Raw genomic sequence first — 18,563 nt, 5'->3', positions numbered from 1 at the left:
CTTTTACAGGGCAACCTACATTTTTAGATTGCAGTGATACCTGAACGTCGAAGTGAAAGCTGACTATTTTTCCTCTGTAAATCTCACCATATTTTCCAACCTTTTTAGTTTTTGAGTTGTCCCCAGCAGTATGCCTGTTGAATACCCGGTAAAGCCTTTATGGGCCTTTTTTTCCTCGAGCCTACTCCCTGTACCTGTTGCTTGTCAACGTGTCTCCTGTTTTACTATGCCACAAAGCCCAGAGAGCTGTTAAAGAGAGTGTGTGCCTGGCAGGCGTGACAGTTCTTTCCAACCCACTTTCCTTTAGCTCTAATGTATTTTTTATAACTGACATACTTCCAATAACCCTGCGCTGAGACGTCAGCCAGCTGCATGGACTTTGGTGAGAGAGGGGCGGGGGCCTGGCAAGTGAGGACTTTAAAGACAATGACTTCTCGGAAATAATTATTTTTTCACTTCCAGCATTGGTCTTTCCCTCCACACCCCAAGAAACCACAGTCACACACATGAAACTATTACGGTTATGATAATGTTATAGTAATGGAAAGTCTCCATCATCCTGTGGAAAATGTGAACCTCGGAAGATTTCATATTATATTATAATTTTGTAGAATCTCAGATGCAAAGTGATGGAAATGGGAGACATTATGTGTGTGTGTGTGTGTGTGTGTGTGTGTGTGTGTGTGTGTGTGTGTGTGTGTGTGTGTGTGTGTGTGTGTGTGTGTGTGTGTGTGTGTGTGTGTGTGTGTGTGTGTGTGTGTGTGTGTGCGTGGAAACCTTCCGTGAAAGCGAGCGTGTGTATGTGTCTGAGTGGGGTTTTTTGTGACTAAATGCATTTCCCGTGTGTGGATGCTGCAGCTGATCACATTTTTTAATCTCTCTCCGGTGGTCAGACAAGCATGACGTCTTTGTGGTGGCACAAATAAGTAGGAGCTAAAATAATTCCAGTAATACATCAAATCAGCTGTGGAAGAGGAAACACGTGAAACAGTTAGAGTAACATAAGGGATGCTTCAAGAATACATTCTAATTACAAATCATTCAAGTCACTGTCATACTATACCGTACAGCTTTACAGACATGAGCAGTGTAATGGTGAAAAGGAACATATCAGTTCATATCTTTATTAAGTGGAGATACTTATTCTCTCCTCAAGCTACTTTAAATAGGACAGTCAAACGCACACTGCTGACGAGGCATTAAACAAACGGTTGCAGCTGTGTTTCTTTCAACACATTTTCCTTTGGTGATGGGGACTGCCTGTAGCTGTGTGTGTGTGTGTGTGTGTGTGTGTGTGTGTGTGTGTGTGTGTGTGTGTGTGTGTGTGTGTGTGTGTGTGTGTGTGTGTGTGTGTGTGTGTGTGTGTGTGTGTGTGTGTGTGTGTGTGTGTGTGTGTGTGTGTGTGTGTGTGTGTGTGTGTGTGTGTGTGTGTGTGTGTGTGTGTGTGTGTGTGTGTGTGTGTGTGTGTGTGTGTGTGTGTGTGTGTGTGTGTGTGTGTGTGTGTGTGGTCCCATAATCAGAATAAGAAATTGTATGAAATTAATGAGGGAACAAAGAAAGGGAGAAAGTAATGATCTTTTTGTGTGTGTTTGTGAGGGATCATGTTTGGATGATAAAGAAAATAGGCCCCAGAATGGATCCTTGAGGAACTCCACATGTCCCTTGCGTCCGCTGAGTTGCGTAATTATCGTTTGAATTAGAGTAGCTCCTGTCTGTTATGTATGATTCAAACCAGTTTTTGTATTGTGCTAGAAAAGTCCCTACAAGTTTTCCAGTCAGTCTAGTAATATGTTGTCCACCATGTGCAGATGTTTTCAGTTGTTCACTTGTATAAAAGGTTCTTACATTTGTGTGAGTGTTAAAGGTCCCATGTCATGCTTTTCTGGTTATTACCCGTCCCCTTGTGTGTTATGAAGGTTTTTATGCATGTAAACGGTCTGCAGAGTAAAAAACCCTCAAAGTACACCCTGTAGCGAGTAAAACTCTTAACACAGAAAATATATGTCTATGCTGCCCCAGAACGCCTCGTTGGAGATTTCTCTTTTTCCATTTGTTTCTTCCGGGAACCAAAATGGACCAATCCGCGGAGCTCCTCACACACCAGGACCTTTAGCGTACATTTTCAACTAACAGAGAGTCCCATTGACTTGCATAGAGCTCCCTGGTTGTAATAGATGAGTTGGGATCGCGGAGAAATGCTCTCCGCAGACCCATTCTCACAGCGTTTATAAACCTTTTTCTTACTCAATATCAAGCCACGCTTATTGTTTTTACTTCAGCTGTGAGTGTTTGCGTGTGCTCAGAGTTTTGCGCTGTCCCGCTGTATCGCCGACCCGGAAACCACACCAGTAAGCCAGCTCACTGAGCATCGAGCCTCACAACGTCCCGACCAATCAGAGCACACTGGGCTCACACTGGGGGCGGGTGCCGGAGCGGGTGCCGGAGCTCCAACAAGCCGTTTAGGACAGAGAGTGAATACCGGTGAATGCATGTACTTTACAGAGATGCTGTTTGAGAAACCAATGTGAGTTTGGAAAATTGCACAATATACATCTATTTTAGTATACCTCAACAATGGAATTATGATCAGTGGAAATGGCCATGACATGGGACCTTTAACTTTGCCAGGAAAACATTTCAGATTTTCCGGAATTATTCTTATATGTCTATCGCTGATTACACTCTCCCATGCACAAGCGCAAATCAACACACCCAAGTCAAGTGTTTATTTAAGCAAACAGGTGTTAGAAAAATCATCAACAACCAAATTATAGTTATTTGTTTTAATGTCTTTCTATTGCCTTATTGTGGTTCCCGCCAACCCACCGCCATCTCTCTCTCACTCTCTTGCTCTCTCGCTCTCTTTCTTTCTTGCCAACGCCATTCAGGCTTAGAGGCTGACAAACAGGCTGAGGAGCTTAGAATGAGCACCATCGCTCTGAAAATGCATATGTGTGTCAGGGGATCGTGTGATGCTGAGGCAGGCTGGTGCAGTCCATTGTCTGAATCTCTCCCCGGTGGAACTTTGACTTTGACTACGACAATCACACACTGTCAAGACTCTGCCAAAACTGCGTCTTTAGAGAGCCTCATCTGTCTCTACCCCCCCCCTCCCACATCTCTGTTATTGTCTCCATTTTCTTTCATCTTTTCTCTCCTTTTTTCCTCCTTTTTTCTATTTCCCTTTTTCTTTGTTTCCTGGTGTTGCAGATGTTGTTGTGGATTTAACCTGAAGCTACCTTGGTAGGCTGATGTGAATTGACGGATTAATTTGTCAGATATATACCAGGACATGTGCATGCATGTGTGCTAATCAATACTATATGTTAGCTCTTCGCAACATGTTCTTCAATGCAAAAGTCAAAAAGCTGAACTAAACAATCCCTTCTTCCCAATCGTTGTTACCATTACTCTTCAAATTGCCTAAAGTTGTGCCCGATTGATCTTTAATATATTTTGCTGGTGCATGTGTTTTTTCTGTTTAAGGTATCTGTCTGATGCGTTTAGCACACATTGACGTTTATTTGTCTTTGTGCGGACTCTTGGCTGCCTCTCTTATATATTGAATACCCTTTGACCCCTCTCCATCTCCTGCAGTAAGCCAATAAAGGTGAGCGGTAATCAGGAGATGGCCTGGGTTGTCTTTTCCCGCTGGTACAGCCATTCATCTCAATCAGGCTCCGCACACTGATCACTGACATGTACTGTACTGTATATCCTATGATGCTCGAGGGAAACGGGAGAACAGAAAGTGAAGCCATTTGTCTCTGTCCTGGACTAATCAGTTACATTCTCATTGATGGATTCATTTTGGATGAGTTTTGTGTGTTTGTTGGAGAGTGTGTGCTTGCTTGTTTACATGATAGATACTGTCCCATGTAACTCTAGGCCACATCTACAACTACAGGACACTACACTGTAGCTTTTCTGTATTGAAAACATGGTTGCAAATAATGTTGAACTCCTGTCTCTGTTTTTAAAAATATATATTTGTTCAGTGACATACAGTGTCTGTCGTTTAGCTGTTCAAGGTACACATCATCTTTTGAGTAACAGCTGGACTAGGATATCAGGAAACCTGACTGCTTTATATCATCATTGACTGTCAACCAACTACTCTTCTTAACCATCTTCATAGGTCTAACTGCTTTAGCATCACATTGGTAGCTAATAAGCACATCTACAATCAAGTCTCAGCTAGCTGTTGCAGCCCATATTTGGCATAATTTGGCGGAAAGTCCCTTTTTTTACAACGTCTTATTTTGTTTGCTACAAATACTTGAGAAATGTGCATTATTGCTGGGAACATGGCATGATTATGATGATATCCTAGAGTCTAGACAATGGAAGGGCACATTGTTGAGAATCAGTCCAAATTCCATGTTGTTATGGAAGATTTGTGTTAGCATTTCTTCTTAGTTGTTGCTATTCAGTGCAGCAGCACCTGCATTCAACTCAGTGGGAATCAGTTAGTAATGACATGAGGCTGAAAATGATGTCACATACTCTTTATGATGCACATTCAATTATTATGGAGCCCCATGGGATAGCAAAACCTAATTTCATCTGCTTGGGAATTGAAACACAGACATATTATATGCTAGGAGTTGTTGCTTACAAGAAGGATCCTCCATCCACAACCTAGGATATTTTACAGGAGATACACACTCACAAGTTCAGCACTTCCCCATCTCATAAATGTACAAATGTTGAAGAAGGCCCAAAGGCATCTAATCACATACACAAGAAAACGATTTAGGAGACATGTCAACGCTTTTATGATGTTTCTTTTTAACTATGCGTGCTGTGAAACAATCAGAATGCATACAAAGAATGGTTCATTATTCAAAGGTGTTATTGTCATGTGCACAAAAGCTACGGTGTATAGTTGGGAAATACAAATATTTAGTCTGGGACCCTGCCAACAGCGCAACATACAATATACTTAAGACATAAATAACAAAGAAATAAGGAAATTAGAGCAATACAAAGAGTGCAATTGATACAATGGAGCAAGTAAAATGCATGAAATAAGGCAACTATGTAAGATAGAATTAGAATAAATATCGTATACAGACGTGATACATGTGTGATGCCCCTGTGGGTTCATCCGGAGAGGGTGTGGCTGTGCTGTGTCCAGCCTTGATTGCAGTAACTCAGGGCACCTGGGTCTGGTGCCCTGCCTCTCTGCTCCTCCCTGCTCTCCCCTGCAGGTTCTGTTGAGTATGCTATTTGTTACTTCAGTTGCTTTACTTTGTGCACCTCAACACCCTCACACATACACGTCCATGCAACCCTCACCCTGCATTTACACTACTGATACCACTGACGTTCACACCTCATGCTTTACTCACTTTGCACTTAATTAATTTAAATTATTTGCTGACATAAACATATTTTATTAACCGTTAATATGGTGTGTCTCCTCTTTGTTGTGGCCGTTTGTGCCAGGTCATAGCATATGCATAGGTGGATATGTGATGGTTCCACAATGTTGTTTCCATTAGACATTGACCTTTTCCAGCTCTCATGTTGCGTTTTTCTGAAACTGCGGATTTTATTTTACGGTGGAACGTCCATTGACGGTACAAGAAGCAATGTCCGATTTTCCCCTTGCTGAACATAATTGAGAAGCATGGGTGTGTACAATCTAGAAGAATAAAGCAACAAGGAAGTTGCGTCTCCTTATGAGAGCTTCTAAATGTGCCTTGGTGTGCTGGAAGTTGCTGCTGTTGTTGAATCTGCTGGCTCTGCTGCCGCAGCCTGCTGCCAAAGCCGCTCCTTGGTGTAATTTTGACTTTCAAAGTAGCCCATTGCCTTCCTGCCAACAACATAGCCTTGGGATAGCTTGGCATTTCTCTCTCTCTTTGTGTTTTGTTTTAATTTTTTATTTCTCACTTAAGTATCTCCCCCCTTGTCCCTCTCCCCCTCTCTTTCTCTAGTTGTCACTCCCATCCTCTCCCTTTCACTCGCTCAATATATTTGTTTTGTTGTTCTATAGCATCCTCTCACGATCACTGTTATTGTTCTCTCGCAACCCCCCCACTCATCTCAAACCACTCGTGTCTTTCTTGTCACCCCCCTCCCTCTATCTCTTTAAAAGCAGCTTAATTCTATCATCTTACAGTTGGACAGCAGTAATTACATTTATGACACAAATCCTGCTACTCACAGCAAAATACTTTGTGTGTGTGTGTGTGTGTGTGTGTGTGTGTGTGTGTGTGTGTGTGTGTGTGTGTGTGTGTGTGTGTGTGTGTGTGTGTGTGTGTGTGTGTGTGTGTGTGTGTGTGTGTGTGTGTGTGTGTGTGTGTGTGTGTGTGTGTGTGTGTGTGTGTGTGTGTGTGTGTGTGTGTGTGTGTGTGTGTGTGTGTGTGTGTGTGTGTGTGTGTGTGTGTGTGTGTGTGTGTGCGCGCACTGCCATCCCCTGATAACCCAGCCCAACACCACTAAGCTAGTTATAATACTATGTATTTCTTCCCTACTACCCGGCTCTCCTGTGTACATACCACATGCTCTTATGTGTTAGACTTCTAAAACTGACTGCAATTGCCCTCAAACGTTGTAGCTCCCCAGTGGGAAACGCACTCTGACCCTGCCTACGTACACTGAATTCAAACGAGGAACATCACACGCATATGGAATGTATTACATGTACAGAAAAAGATGCGTGGCTGAACGCTAATGTCTACAAAATGAGGCACGTCTTTTCAGCCTAAGCGTGCGGGATTATGAATTCATTGTAAGTGAAATCGTCAGAAGCTGGTTTAAGTTTGAAGGCGCCTGTGTTTTGAGAATGTTGTTGGCAACTGCAAACATGTTGGCTTCAAGCGTTTCTCATTAGTGTGAAATAAAAGAGAATAATACATCAAAATGTCCTGGACAATTAATGAGTTTTTTGGTGGCCTTGGTTGAAATGTTACTGGCAGCCCTAATCCACGGTCCTCAGAGTTTCCAAACGGGGGATTATCTATTCTTAAGAATACACGCCACTCTTAGCCTCTTGAATAGACTGTTTGTTTTTGACATAATGGTATGTATGCTTACAAAATAATGTTTGAATTGAGATAAAGACCCTGCTGTGCTCCCTGGCAAAGGATTTCATGACGTGTTTACTATAGTTTTCTAATGGCGCATGCGAGTGTTAGCATCTGGAAGTCATTTATCAATTGACACAACACAAGCAGATGCTTCCTATCATACCCTTTGACATCAAAGAAAATGCTTAAGAATCCCTGCTTTTCTTAATTTTTGATAGATATCAGAAAATATCTCAAATGCTCTTTTGAAAGTTGAAAACTCATGAGAGTTTACTACAGTACGGAAGAACAAGTACAAGGCATTTGATTTGAAATAGCCTTAACCTTTGACATGCAGTGGGAGGAAAGTTGTTGTGTTCTCAAACACAAGTGAATTCCTTTCTAAATCGTTAAGCATACAGAAAGTTTCCATCATTCACTTTAGGTTTGCAACTACAAGTTAAGACATTTTTTGCTATTGTTTCAACGTTGTACTGTCATTCAAAACCAGTATGTTGAAAAGAGGTGCTGCAGCACAGGCAGTATGACACAAATCAAGACCTGTTTGAACATTAAAGCATGGATACATGTCACAGTAGAGGAACTAAATACAAATATCAACCTAAAAATGAGCCTTTGTGAGATACTGTCTTCAAACAGTACTGAGTAGATTAATGTTAACAATAATAATAATAGTAATCCATTGTATTAATTGTTGTGCTTTTCCAAGTGCTTATAGCGATTTACATATTACATATTTTAGACAATACATTGAAAACTTTGGACAATACCCACAGGAGCAAATTAGGGTGAAGTGTCTTGCCCAAGGACGCATTGGCATGTTGACTGTATGATAGTATAGTTCTGCATCATGCTGTCTACTTGTAACACACATTGTTTATTGTGAATCCTCAATTAGTAGGCTGAAAACATTAAGTAAAACAAACATATGTCCTTCTGATATGCAGTTGCCTAGGAGTAGCTTAAATTGGAAATACTCAAATAAAAGTCAAATACCTCAAATATATTCTTGAGTACATTCCTTTAACATATGGGTTGGGTCAATATAGAATAATCACATTGCGCCTGTGTGATGTTTACTACTTCTGAATATAATGAGTTTATGGCAGGGATTGTCACACATGGCCCCTGTCCATCTCCTGTCCTAGCATCCGACTTACATTATGCATGTGCATACATTCTTTGAACATTATTACTTTGTGTGTGTGCGCTTGGTTAATGGTTGTTTAAATAGATGTGGAAGTCACAGCCCTCCCATATCCTCTGCTTTCAGAAAAACACACTCACACACTCACAGGAGTTGTGTGTATATAGGGAATCATTAGCTAAAGTGATGCAGGTTTAGCTATCATGAATCACAGTGGCATCATATCGACAAGCCAAGGCCAGCGAGGAATCCAAAGTGTGTTTGTGTGTGTGTGGTGTGTGAGAGAGAGAGAGAGAGAGAGAGAGAGAGAGAGAGAGAGAGAGTGTGTAGGGATTACCAGTATTTTGAGCTGGCAGCAAGCCCAGCTTTCCTCCCTTCTTCCCCATTTTTCTCTGTCTCCCTCTCTGCCTCCGCGGTATTCCCCTGAGGAAACTTCATTTGCTCTCTGCCTGTCATTGCTCCTTCCAGTCCCTTCTCCCCCCACACCTTTCCCACCATCAGTGTCTTTCCTGTTTCAGGTGGCACACAGTGACAAACCCAATTGGATTACCTCCTTCCACTCTTGTGTTGTACAGCCTGCAGTCCTCACAGTGGGCTTGAGGCTGGACTTCACCACTCAGCGGGTCATTAGCTTTGGCCGCGTTTCTGCAGCATGATTGCATTAATTGTTAGATAGTTTGTGTCAAGTTCTTTGAGGTCCCTGTCACTTTCTCAATGTCTGCCAGAACTTAGAAAGCTAGAAGAAAACAGAGGACACATCACACAGCTCAATTCCTTTCCTCGTCTTTATTTCATTCCTTTAAAACAGCTCTGCACTTTAAAATAGACGGTTGCATTCTCAAAATGTTTAGGTTTATAACCTTTGAAAATAACACAAAAGACAAAATAAAATACTCATACTGATAGCTCTCATAGCCCAAATATAAGCATTAAAAAACCGTTTTGAACATTGTAGCGCTGCATCGGCATCACATATCAAAGGCTACAAAACCAATTTCCGCAGTTACGACAATGGAGGCAAATAAATGAAATCAAGTAAAATGTCTACATAACATTAGAAAATGTATATCTACTTAGATGCAGTTAAATGAATGTGTATTTATAATACACTATTGGCTATAAAAGCAACTAAGAATCTAAAAAAAAAAATACATACAAAATAATTAATTTTAAATATAGCCTTTTGTCCTTACAGTTAGCGTACTGCAGTTTGTTTACAACACTTGTGGACCTCACATATTTCTAAAACTCTGAAGCTTCACAACATGTCTAATCTTCTCCTGACTCCCTTGGACACCTCATTCACCTCTCTGTCTTCTCGCCCATCGCTCTTCATCATCCTTCCTGCTGGATCCCTCCCTCCCTCAGTAATATCTCTCATGGTATACTTGTGATGATGGATGGAGAACCAGTTAAAGTGAAGCAGACCTCACATCCATCACAAACTCAACAACAGCAAAGTTAACTGCATCACCGTTTGTTTTTTATCCTGGCTCTGCTCTCCAGAGTGCTCCAGTGTTATGGTCATTCTGGCTCCGAGCCAGCGTCTTCACAGCCTTTTTTAAACCAATCAGAGCAGGGCACAGCTAGGTAAACCTGTTTCATCAGAACTGGTCAACATTGGACACTTTTTACCGTGTACATGCTTATTATGCTGTTTGTTTTTTGATTGTGGCTGTGTTTTTTAAAGCAGAAAGACAACAGTCCTATATATCCTTGAAAAGTCTTACAGTTTATTGAAATCATGAATACAAAATTAAGGCTTTAATTGGTATTATAAAAAAATATATATATAAATTGGTAAACTCTAATACAGATATAGCATTAATTCACCAAATGGCTTGCCTCATTACTGTCTTACAGATACATAAGATGGAAAAGGGTTGTGTAAAACTACTCTTGAATTACATTCCGAGTGGCATTCCACGTGTTAAAGTCTTAAATATTACTTGCCTTAAGCTTAAGGTACCATGTGACATAGTTGTAGACATTTTAATATAATTATATTGAAACCATTGGCCATCTTGTTTTCATAAACTATTGATAATACATTTCAGCTCTGGCAATATATATATATATATTTTTGGACATGCTGGTTCTCAACTGAGTTGTCAAAACCATACCTATACTCCAAAATAATCAAATTAAGCTGGCAGTAACGTATCTTATGTCCTGTTGGGAACTTTTTCTAATCTTATTTTCCCTCTCTGTATCCCCCCAGCTCCATCATCTCCTGTGGAACTCGGCCCCACCCTGGGCTTAAAGAAGTCCAGCTCCTTGGAGAGTCTCCAGACCGCCATGTCCGAGGTTAACAGGAAAAACGAGCTCCTCCCCTTCCACCGGCCTCGCCCAAATATGGTCAGAGGAAGAGGCTGCAACGAGAGCTTCCGAGCAGCTATCGATAAATCCTACGATGGGCCAGCGGAGGACGATGATGATGGTAAGGGATGAAGATAGTGTCCGGGCATTAAGTTGGGGTAAAGTTAAGCTTTACCTCTTGTGCTGTATGTAAGCAGTCCGTCTGAACATTCTATCAACATACAAAAACACAGAGAAGGTGAAGGAAACATTTGTTTTTTATGCTAAGTGATAGCTTTTTTAAGTTAGACACAAAGAATACTCAACTGTGGACCACACGTATACTTGATATTTATAAGATTTATAAGATTGTATTGTTGATCAACACTATAAGAGACATCATTAAAACTCAGCCAAGAGTATGTGTCTGAAGACTTAGAGAATCTTACGTCTTTAATACTCTTTTTCAAGTCAACATTCATATAATAAATGTGGCGTGGGACATGTGGACTATCATTGGCTACATGTCATCCTTGTGCAGGTTTCAGCAGAAAACCTATATGCACAAACTATTAAATCAACAATAATACTTACAATGGATGATTATTTCATAGTTAAACTGAACATCTTATAATCAAATTAAAATTGGAGCTTCTTCTACATCAATTCTAAATAGTTGACAAAAACCCAAAACCCAGAACTTGAGTGAGACTGGGCCATTACCAGAAGAATATACTTCAAAGTGTCAACACATGTGAAGCCAAGCATCAGCATTGCCTTACAATATATGATTCAATTCAGACCCGAGATAGTAGCTTTAAATATTATCCGGTAGCCAAATGGTGTCTACTTTCTCTCTTTTTTGATGCAGTTCAATTCCCAGCTGTGTTATTAGCAGCGAGCTCTTATCAGTCACCACTAGAGTAATGAGTCGGGCTGTTTCAGATCACCACGCTCACACAGGATGGGACTAATAGGGCATGTCAACAGCACGCACACGCAGCGCGCATCTGTCACCGTCCTTCTCAATGTGCAACACTTTGAGAGCTGTAGTTAATTGACAGAGAACCGTGAGTCTGAACATATGGCTCTTGTTTGTCTTTACATTTGTGCACTCTTACTTTAAGACGTGCTTTAATCGTGTCTTTGCTTCAATGACAAATGCTCTTCAGCATCAGTTTTACCGATCTGATCCAGAGGAAAACGTTGCTAACATTGTTGGAAGTGAATAATTAATCAGGATTCATGGAGAGCTGCAGTATTATGTGGGCTAATGCCAACGTGTTTCACAGTCTCCTGTGAATGTCGTTGTCAGGAGGAGTATTGAGCAGAGGCTTTGAGTCATTGGTCTTGATGTCTCATGTCAGCTGGCGTAGGATTATAGCGCCAAACCGTTGTTTCTGTCATTCTCCTCTGTCTACGCCAACTGCACACGTGTTACATTATTGTGCCATGAAATAGAAATAGGGCGGCAGCAGCTCAGTCTGACTTGGGGACTGAAGGGTTGCTGGGTCTAGTCCCGATCAGAGCTGTCTTCAACACCTGAGGTGCCACAATGTCACCTCTTCATTAGTGTGTGTGTGTGTGTGTGTGTGTGTGTGTGTGTGTGTGTGTGTGTGTGTGTGTGTGTGTGTGTGTGTGTGTGTGTGTGTGTGTGTGTGTGTGTGTGTGTGTGTGTGTGTGTGTGTGTGTGTGTGTGTGTGTGTGTGTGTGTGTGTGTGTGTGTGTGTGTGTGTGTGTGTGTGTGTGTGTGTGTGTGTGTGTGTGTGTGTGTGTGTGTGTGTGTGTGTGTGTGTGTGTGTGTGTGTGTGTGTGTGTGTGTGTGTGTGTGTGTGTGTGTTCCCAGACAATGTGTGTAATTGTTAAATAACCCCAGAGTGAAACACTGTCAAGTCCCTCCAGACTGCCACTGGCAATGATTTTGAGATATTGGCAACAATCTTGAAAGCAACCCATTTTTAGAGACGGTAAAATATGCACTCCAAAATGCATATTCTAATATGTGTTGAATTAGTGATATTTAAATATTGCTGTTTAACATGGGATATGTAATCTGCGGATAAAAGGACAACGTCTGCACCCCTTTCATGTTGTGGAGCAGAACTTAAGGGGTGGACACGTTAACTGATACCGAATATTCATTTATTTTGTATCAAGTATTTAAAACACAACATACAAATCATTTTGTTTGGTGACTGAATTTACTGTCTTGTATGTTAAATAAGCCTAATGAAGCCGGACTACTGACTGCATTGTATCTTAATTAAATATACGGTGACCATAGATGCTTTCGGTTTCAGCAACCAGCTGATGCCGGTTTGCCATGGCGACTAACTTGAAAGTTAATGTTAAATAGTCTTTCTCGACTTCGGAAGTGCAATTACTATGTCCAATGTTAACCCTAACTGAGCCACGTTGTGTATCTGATGTACAGAAACCTGTGGTCAGCACTCAATTTGTAAAACAGATGTATATGTTCATGTGTGTTTGTTATTGAAGAGTTTTCTCATTCTGTAATGTGGTACATATGTAAACAGTTCACTATTGTACACATAACAACATTTGTTATAGGCACACACACACACACACACACACACACACACACACACACACACACACACACACACACACACACACACACACACACACACACACACACACACACACACACACACACACACACACACACACACACAAACCCACCTAATTACATCCGGTTGCTAGACAGCCTTTGTAATTGAGTCTGAAGTGAACATCCACACAAAGTAAAATCTCAAATTAAGTCGCTAATTTGTTTTGGTTATATTATACAATTGGACGTTTGTGTGTGTGCGCGTGCGTGATGATTGTAATTCAAGGCCAGGCCCTTAGTTAGTCAAAGACGTAATGAGGCGTCACAGCTAATACTTTGAACATTTAGCTTGTCCTCTTTCTAAGAGTTAATTATATGAATTCACTGTAGGGTTAATAAAGCTGCCACGGAGATTCTGAGTGGAGAAAGTGTACAGCTCTTTGTATTACGGCTGTTCATTTATATTGCTGTTTGTTTTTGTTTGTAGGCAGAGAAGCTCCCTCTTGATGGAGCTCTGGGATGTTAGCCTTTGCAGACCATTAACATGCACACAAACCAATACAGCACACTACAGGAAAGGGAAAACCCAAACAGCATAAAAGGGCCCCTTTAAACTGGCAAACAGGACACAAATAAATAAAGGTTGATTTGGTCTGCTTACATGAGTTTTAATGGGGATTTCAATGAAGAATCTTTCACTAGGTTAAGCACTTTAATAAAACATCCCATTGATAATCCCATTTCACACACACTTTATTACTTTAGTTTAATCTCAAGCCCCAAATACACAGATGTTTGTATTGACCATTTCAGACTCTTTTGAAAGCATTAACTAACTGATCTAAATCCAATGAAACAGCCCAATGCAATTATTATTTATTTTTAAACTACTGCAACTACTTCTTAAAACACTCTTTTCTCCCCTCCACTCCTTCTAAACCTGACATTTCTCTTCTTCTTCTTCTTCTTCTTCTTCTCCTCCCTCCAGATGATGGTTCTGAGCCCAGTTCAGGCCGGGACACTCCTGCAAGTAGTTCATCCCGCCAGGGAACGGGGGAGGGGACAGAGGATAAAGGCAAGAAAGACAAGAAAAAGAAACCCAAAACAAAGAAGAAAGACAAGAACAAGGGGAAGGGAAAGGAGAAAGAGAAGAAGAAAGCAGAGGAGCCCGAGGAGACGGAGAAGAAGAGCAAGAAAATAGGCTTTGGCCTTCTGAGGTAAGACACTCTGTGTGTGTGCCTTCGTGAGTGTGTGCATGTGTGTGAGGGAGAAAGCAGGAACTGAGATTAAATCATGTGTTTGTGGTCACATGTATATTTGTGTGTTTCTATGTACCTGTGCCATGTGTAGAATGGCCGCTACAGGAATAATGTTTTCTACTGGTAGTGTGTGTTTGAGGGTCGTTTTGTAAGCTCAAAATGATCATTTTTGTTGATAAACAACCATTGTTTGGGTCATAAAACTACATATGTTGTGTTCTTTCAAATGTTGTGTTTATTTTGTATTGCACATTCTTACTTTAACTTCCTAGGTTTGTATACATGTTTTGATTCAATTTGTTACATTATTTATATATTTTATTTATTTAATTCTTCAATGGAGCAACTGCCACACAACCTAATGTCCCCCTGATAAATAAAAACAATGAAATGATGTAAGTTAATGATGTCTACAGTAACGCACAACTCAATGTCCTCTTAACATGAGGCCACAGTGTGCACTGTCACACTGTGATTACAACAACAACAACCTTTATTTCATATCAACAAATCACATGATCCGTCATCCCAACAACGTCATTGTGTCAATAGGAGCACCTGCCTTCGCACGATCTGTGCACAGTAATGCATTCACACTATATCAGACAAAAGTCACCCTTTAAACATGAACACTGGGGTCTTTTTCCCTCTCTAACATGCACACAAAGACCCCTCATAAGAGCAGTGCCCCAATTTCCTTCAGAGGCGCTGGAAGTAATCCTTCAGAACTATTTCATGTGATTAACTTTAACACCATATCTTCCAGTGTGAATGGGACATTAACGTGGACACAGCCTGAATGAGTGTTCAACGAACACTTTGTACTTTCTACCTTAATTGCTACCTACAATCTGGGGTGGGGGTTTCACCGTGGCTGTTTCTGAAATGGGATTTCACATGACTATTACATAGATAAACATCTTAGGAATAACACGCAATTTTATCTAAAAATTGGAGCTGCAGCTGTTCCAAATACACTTACTGTACAAAAGCATGCTGTGTGAACCACATTACAGAAAAACACTTCCAGATTCAAAGTCCGACTATCACAGTAATTATATCTCAAAATTGCACGTTACTTAAAGCAACATTTTTAGCAGATTTAGACCAATTTGCACATAGTTCACTTGATTTATTAAGCTCAGTGCTATTTTCTTTGAGGTCTCCACCTTTTTGTTAACCTTTTCACGTTGTTTTGCTAATTCTCACTTCAGCGTGCTTTCTCTCTCATACCCATAGGATTCAGTCATAAAGAACTTCTGCAAAGCAGAAATATTCCTTTTATGGTGTTAAAAGCACATGAGTTCATAAATGACCCTTCATACCTAAACATGTTCAATAATCACGTCAATTCAGATCTATATATAAAGAGAACATTTCAGTGTAGGCTAGTTTAAAAGAGGTTTGTGGTGTAAACTGTACATTGTGTTCTTCCCTTCTTTACCCACATATTTTATTAGTAGTTTTACTTTAATGCCATACAGCGCAGTACCTACCTGCTTAGCTTCCTCCCTCCATTCCCAAGGTGAAAGCTACGTCAACCTGTCGTTACACAATATGCAGCTCTGTATGAAAGAAAAAAAAACATGACATTGCCATTAGGATATTTTAAGATTATAAATATCATATATTTAGTCTTGAAGATGCAATTCTTCAAGACCTTGCAACATGGAAGAAAGCCCCTGGTAATCTGACTTTGATAAAGGGTCAGTTCACCCACATCTTAATAATTCTCTAACACTATATTTAATTAAGAACTGATTTCCACCAGTGATTATAAAAACGTAGTATAGCATTTCAAGTTGTGAAAGCATCCATACTAAGTTCTGTTGTTATTTTCAGTAAAGCATTATTCTATTAATTTTGTATCTTCCCATGTTTCGATAATCCCAAATGTTATCCTGTTCCCTCTGCATTTTTACCCATCAAGTGTGAAAATATAAATATATATTTTTTATAATTTAGATAAACTGTCCCTTTTGAATTAATTCAATACAATTTCAAACCAGTTGTTTGTGTTCATAAAAAATATGTATTAGAGTTTTTGGAAAGCAAATGAATAAGAAATGGAAATCTATAAGAACGCAAACACAACATTATATTCTGTAAGACTTACAAAATGAAGGCCTCATCTGTAATGTGTCAGAAACACATTAATAGGAAATCTTAATGCATTTATAAGGCTTTATATAGCTCTTACATATTTATAATCACGCACTGCTATTCACAACAAGTACTTTAACATTTGGAATTATGTATTATAGGTTCAACATTCCTATTGATTTACAATACATTGACAATTGTTAAAATACAGGGTTACTGTACGTCACTTCCGGACAAAATGATGGCCCTGCCCACTTTCTTGCGAAAATAATGCATTGGAACAAAGCGGAACTTAAGTTTCTTCATGTCTTACTGCTGAGTCATAAACAGTGTTGCACATCAAACAACACATAAATCCAGAGTTACGGTTTCCTTACTTCCTCTACAGAAAAAAGGACGGTAAAATAATCAATCTAATTCAGAAATCACAGTTTAAGGGTAAGCCGGACATCAATCCCCCATTTATTCGGAGGTCCGTAAAAACTAAGCTGTCAATGCCGTCTGACGTTCTATTTGGCACGATTTTCGAGTAATTGTAATTTTTTTGACAAACAGAAATATTGTTTTCAGGCATAACTTTAAAATGTTACGGAGGAAATCTGCATTTTGGTATTTTTAGATAAAACCCTTAAAGTTGAAAATAAATGATAAATGCTGAATGTCCAGTATAATATGTTATGTCACCACTTGTTATACTTAATTTACCTGGATATAGTTGGTAACTCCTATAACCTTAATAATTGCTTTCTAATGTCTTGTGCAGAAACTAAAGCCATCTTGTTTTTTTAAATTGAGAAATGTGCTCATGGCAGTCAAACACAAATACATATGTATGCTGCTCTGCTTTGAATTTTGACTTTTACACACTGTGGTGTTATTGACAAATATTCAAGCTACATAGTGGAGCAAATGGATAATTGGTTGCACAATGTGATGAATTCCTATAAATGCACCGATTACACACCTCAGCTTCTCCATCATTTCCTCTACACTTACATTTTTCTTCTATTGCATTTTCCTCTACAGCTCCAAGGCAACACATGACACATCTAAATGTTCTCCGGTCCTCATTCACTCTATGATCTGTCAGTCTTACCATTGTAGCAATGTTTTAAGTGCTTTAGTAAAGGTTATGCCCATGCCCTTCTTTCCATGTTCCTCCATCCCTCCTCCGCCTATCCGCCACATGTTATTATGGTCTGGACAACCTACGCATCACACCCAGAATATCTCCAGTTGAATCTAAAGATCGATGCACCTATCCTTCCATCCACCCTTCCATCTAACCACTAATTCCCCCATCACATCGTACCTTAAGTGCCTAAAGAAACCATATCATAGACCAAAGGATATTTTAGACCTTTCCTCTACACCCAACTCTCATCACCATAAGAGGGCCCTGATTGGAGCCCAGTGATAATCCTCTCCTCCCCCTCTTTCCAGACATATTTCTATAACCTCTCTCTTCACACCCCCAACCCCCGTAATCTTTGCATCATTCCAATGTGTTCCTCTCCCTCCAGCTCCCCATCTGCCTTTGATTGCATGTAATGAAGGTAGACTGAGAATGAAAATTGCTGCTATGCAGTACAGTTCGATCTGGGCCGCGCTGCTGATTTGTCATATTCATCCAAGGCCAGATTTGATTGGCCTAATGGTCCAGAGGAGAGGTGGTATGGGATACTCAACCTTACTCCAAGTTGTCTGGTTCTACAGTAATACATGTTAATGTGTATCATTGGTTAGTTCACACATTTGACACGCTATATGTTTTCTTTCTATGTCTATGCATGAGCTACAAGGCCACATATTGGTATAATAGAGCGTTGCAGGAAGGACTCCAAACACCTGCAAATTAGTTGGCATTTCCACTTCAGCTTCTTTTACCTCAAAGTAATGTTGTTCGCGTGTTCCATTATTTGTTGGTTCTACGACCTAACAAACGTCAGTAAATACCTCACTAGTCCAAAGCTTGTATGTCAAAGAAAATGTGATAGCTAATATGTGGCTAAATGAGACTACAAAACGGCGTCATATCGAACATTAGTGGCCTTATCTTACTGGTGGTGATGCGCATCTATGTATCATAAACGTGTGTTTGTCGAAGATCTGATTTTCCAATGGAACATCCCATTGGGTTTTGGCGA

The 18,563-nt window shown here is 40.2% G+C and overlaps 1 protein-coding gene across 3 annotated transcripts in view; it reads left to right on the top strand.

Annotated features, from left to right (window-relative positions):
- Positions 1 to 18,563, top strand: part of LOC117466535 (partitioning defective 3 homolog B-like) — a 291,025-nt gene that overhangs the window by 151,426 nt on the left and 121,036 nt on the right. For all 3 annotated transcript variants that reach the window (XM_034109836.2, XM_034109835.2, XM_034109837.2), the window contains exons 18-19: positions 10,406 to 10,624; positions 14,043 to 14,271. In XM_034109836.2, the coding sequence (XP_033965727.1) occupies positions 10,406 to 10,624; positions 14,043 to 14,271 (448 nt within the window). The remainder of the gene's footprint in view (positions 1 to 10,405; positions 10,625 to 14,042; positions 14,272 to 18,563) is intronic.

This window comes from Pseudochaenichthys georgianus, chromosome 21, assembly GCF_902827115.2.
Source record: "Pseudochaenichthys georgianus chromosome 21, fPseGeo1.2, whole genome shotgun sequence".
Taxonomy (NCBI): domain Eukaryota; kingdom Metazoa; phylum Chordata; class Actinopteri; order Perciformes; family Channichthyidae; genus Pseudochaenichthys; species Pseudochaenichthys georgianus.
The sequence above is the reverse complement of the archived record's forward strand: the minus strand, read 5'-3'. Positions and strand labels throughout refer to the sequence as shown.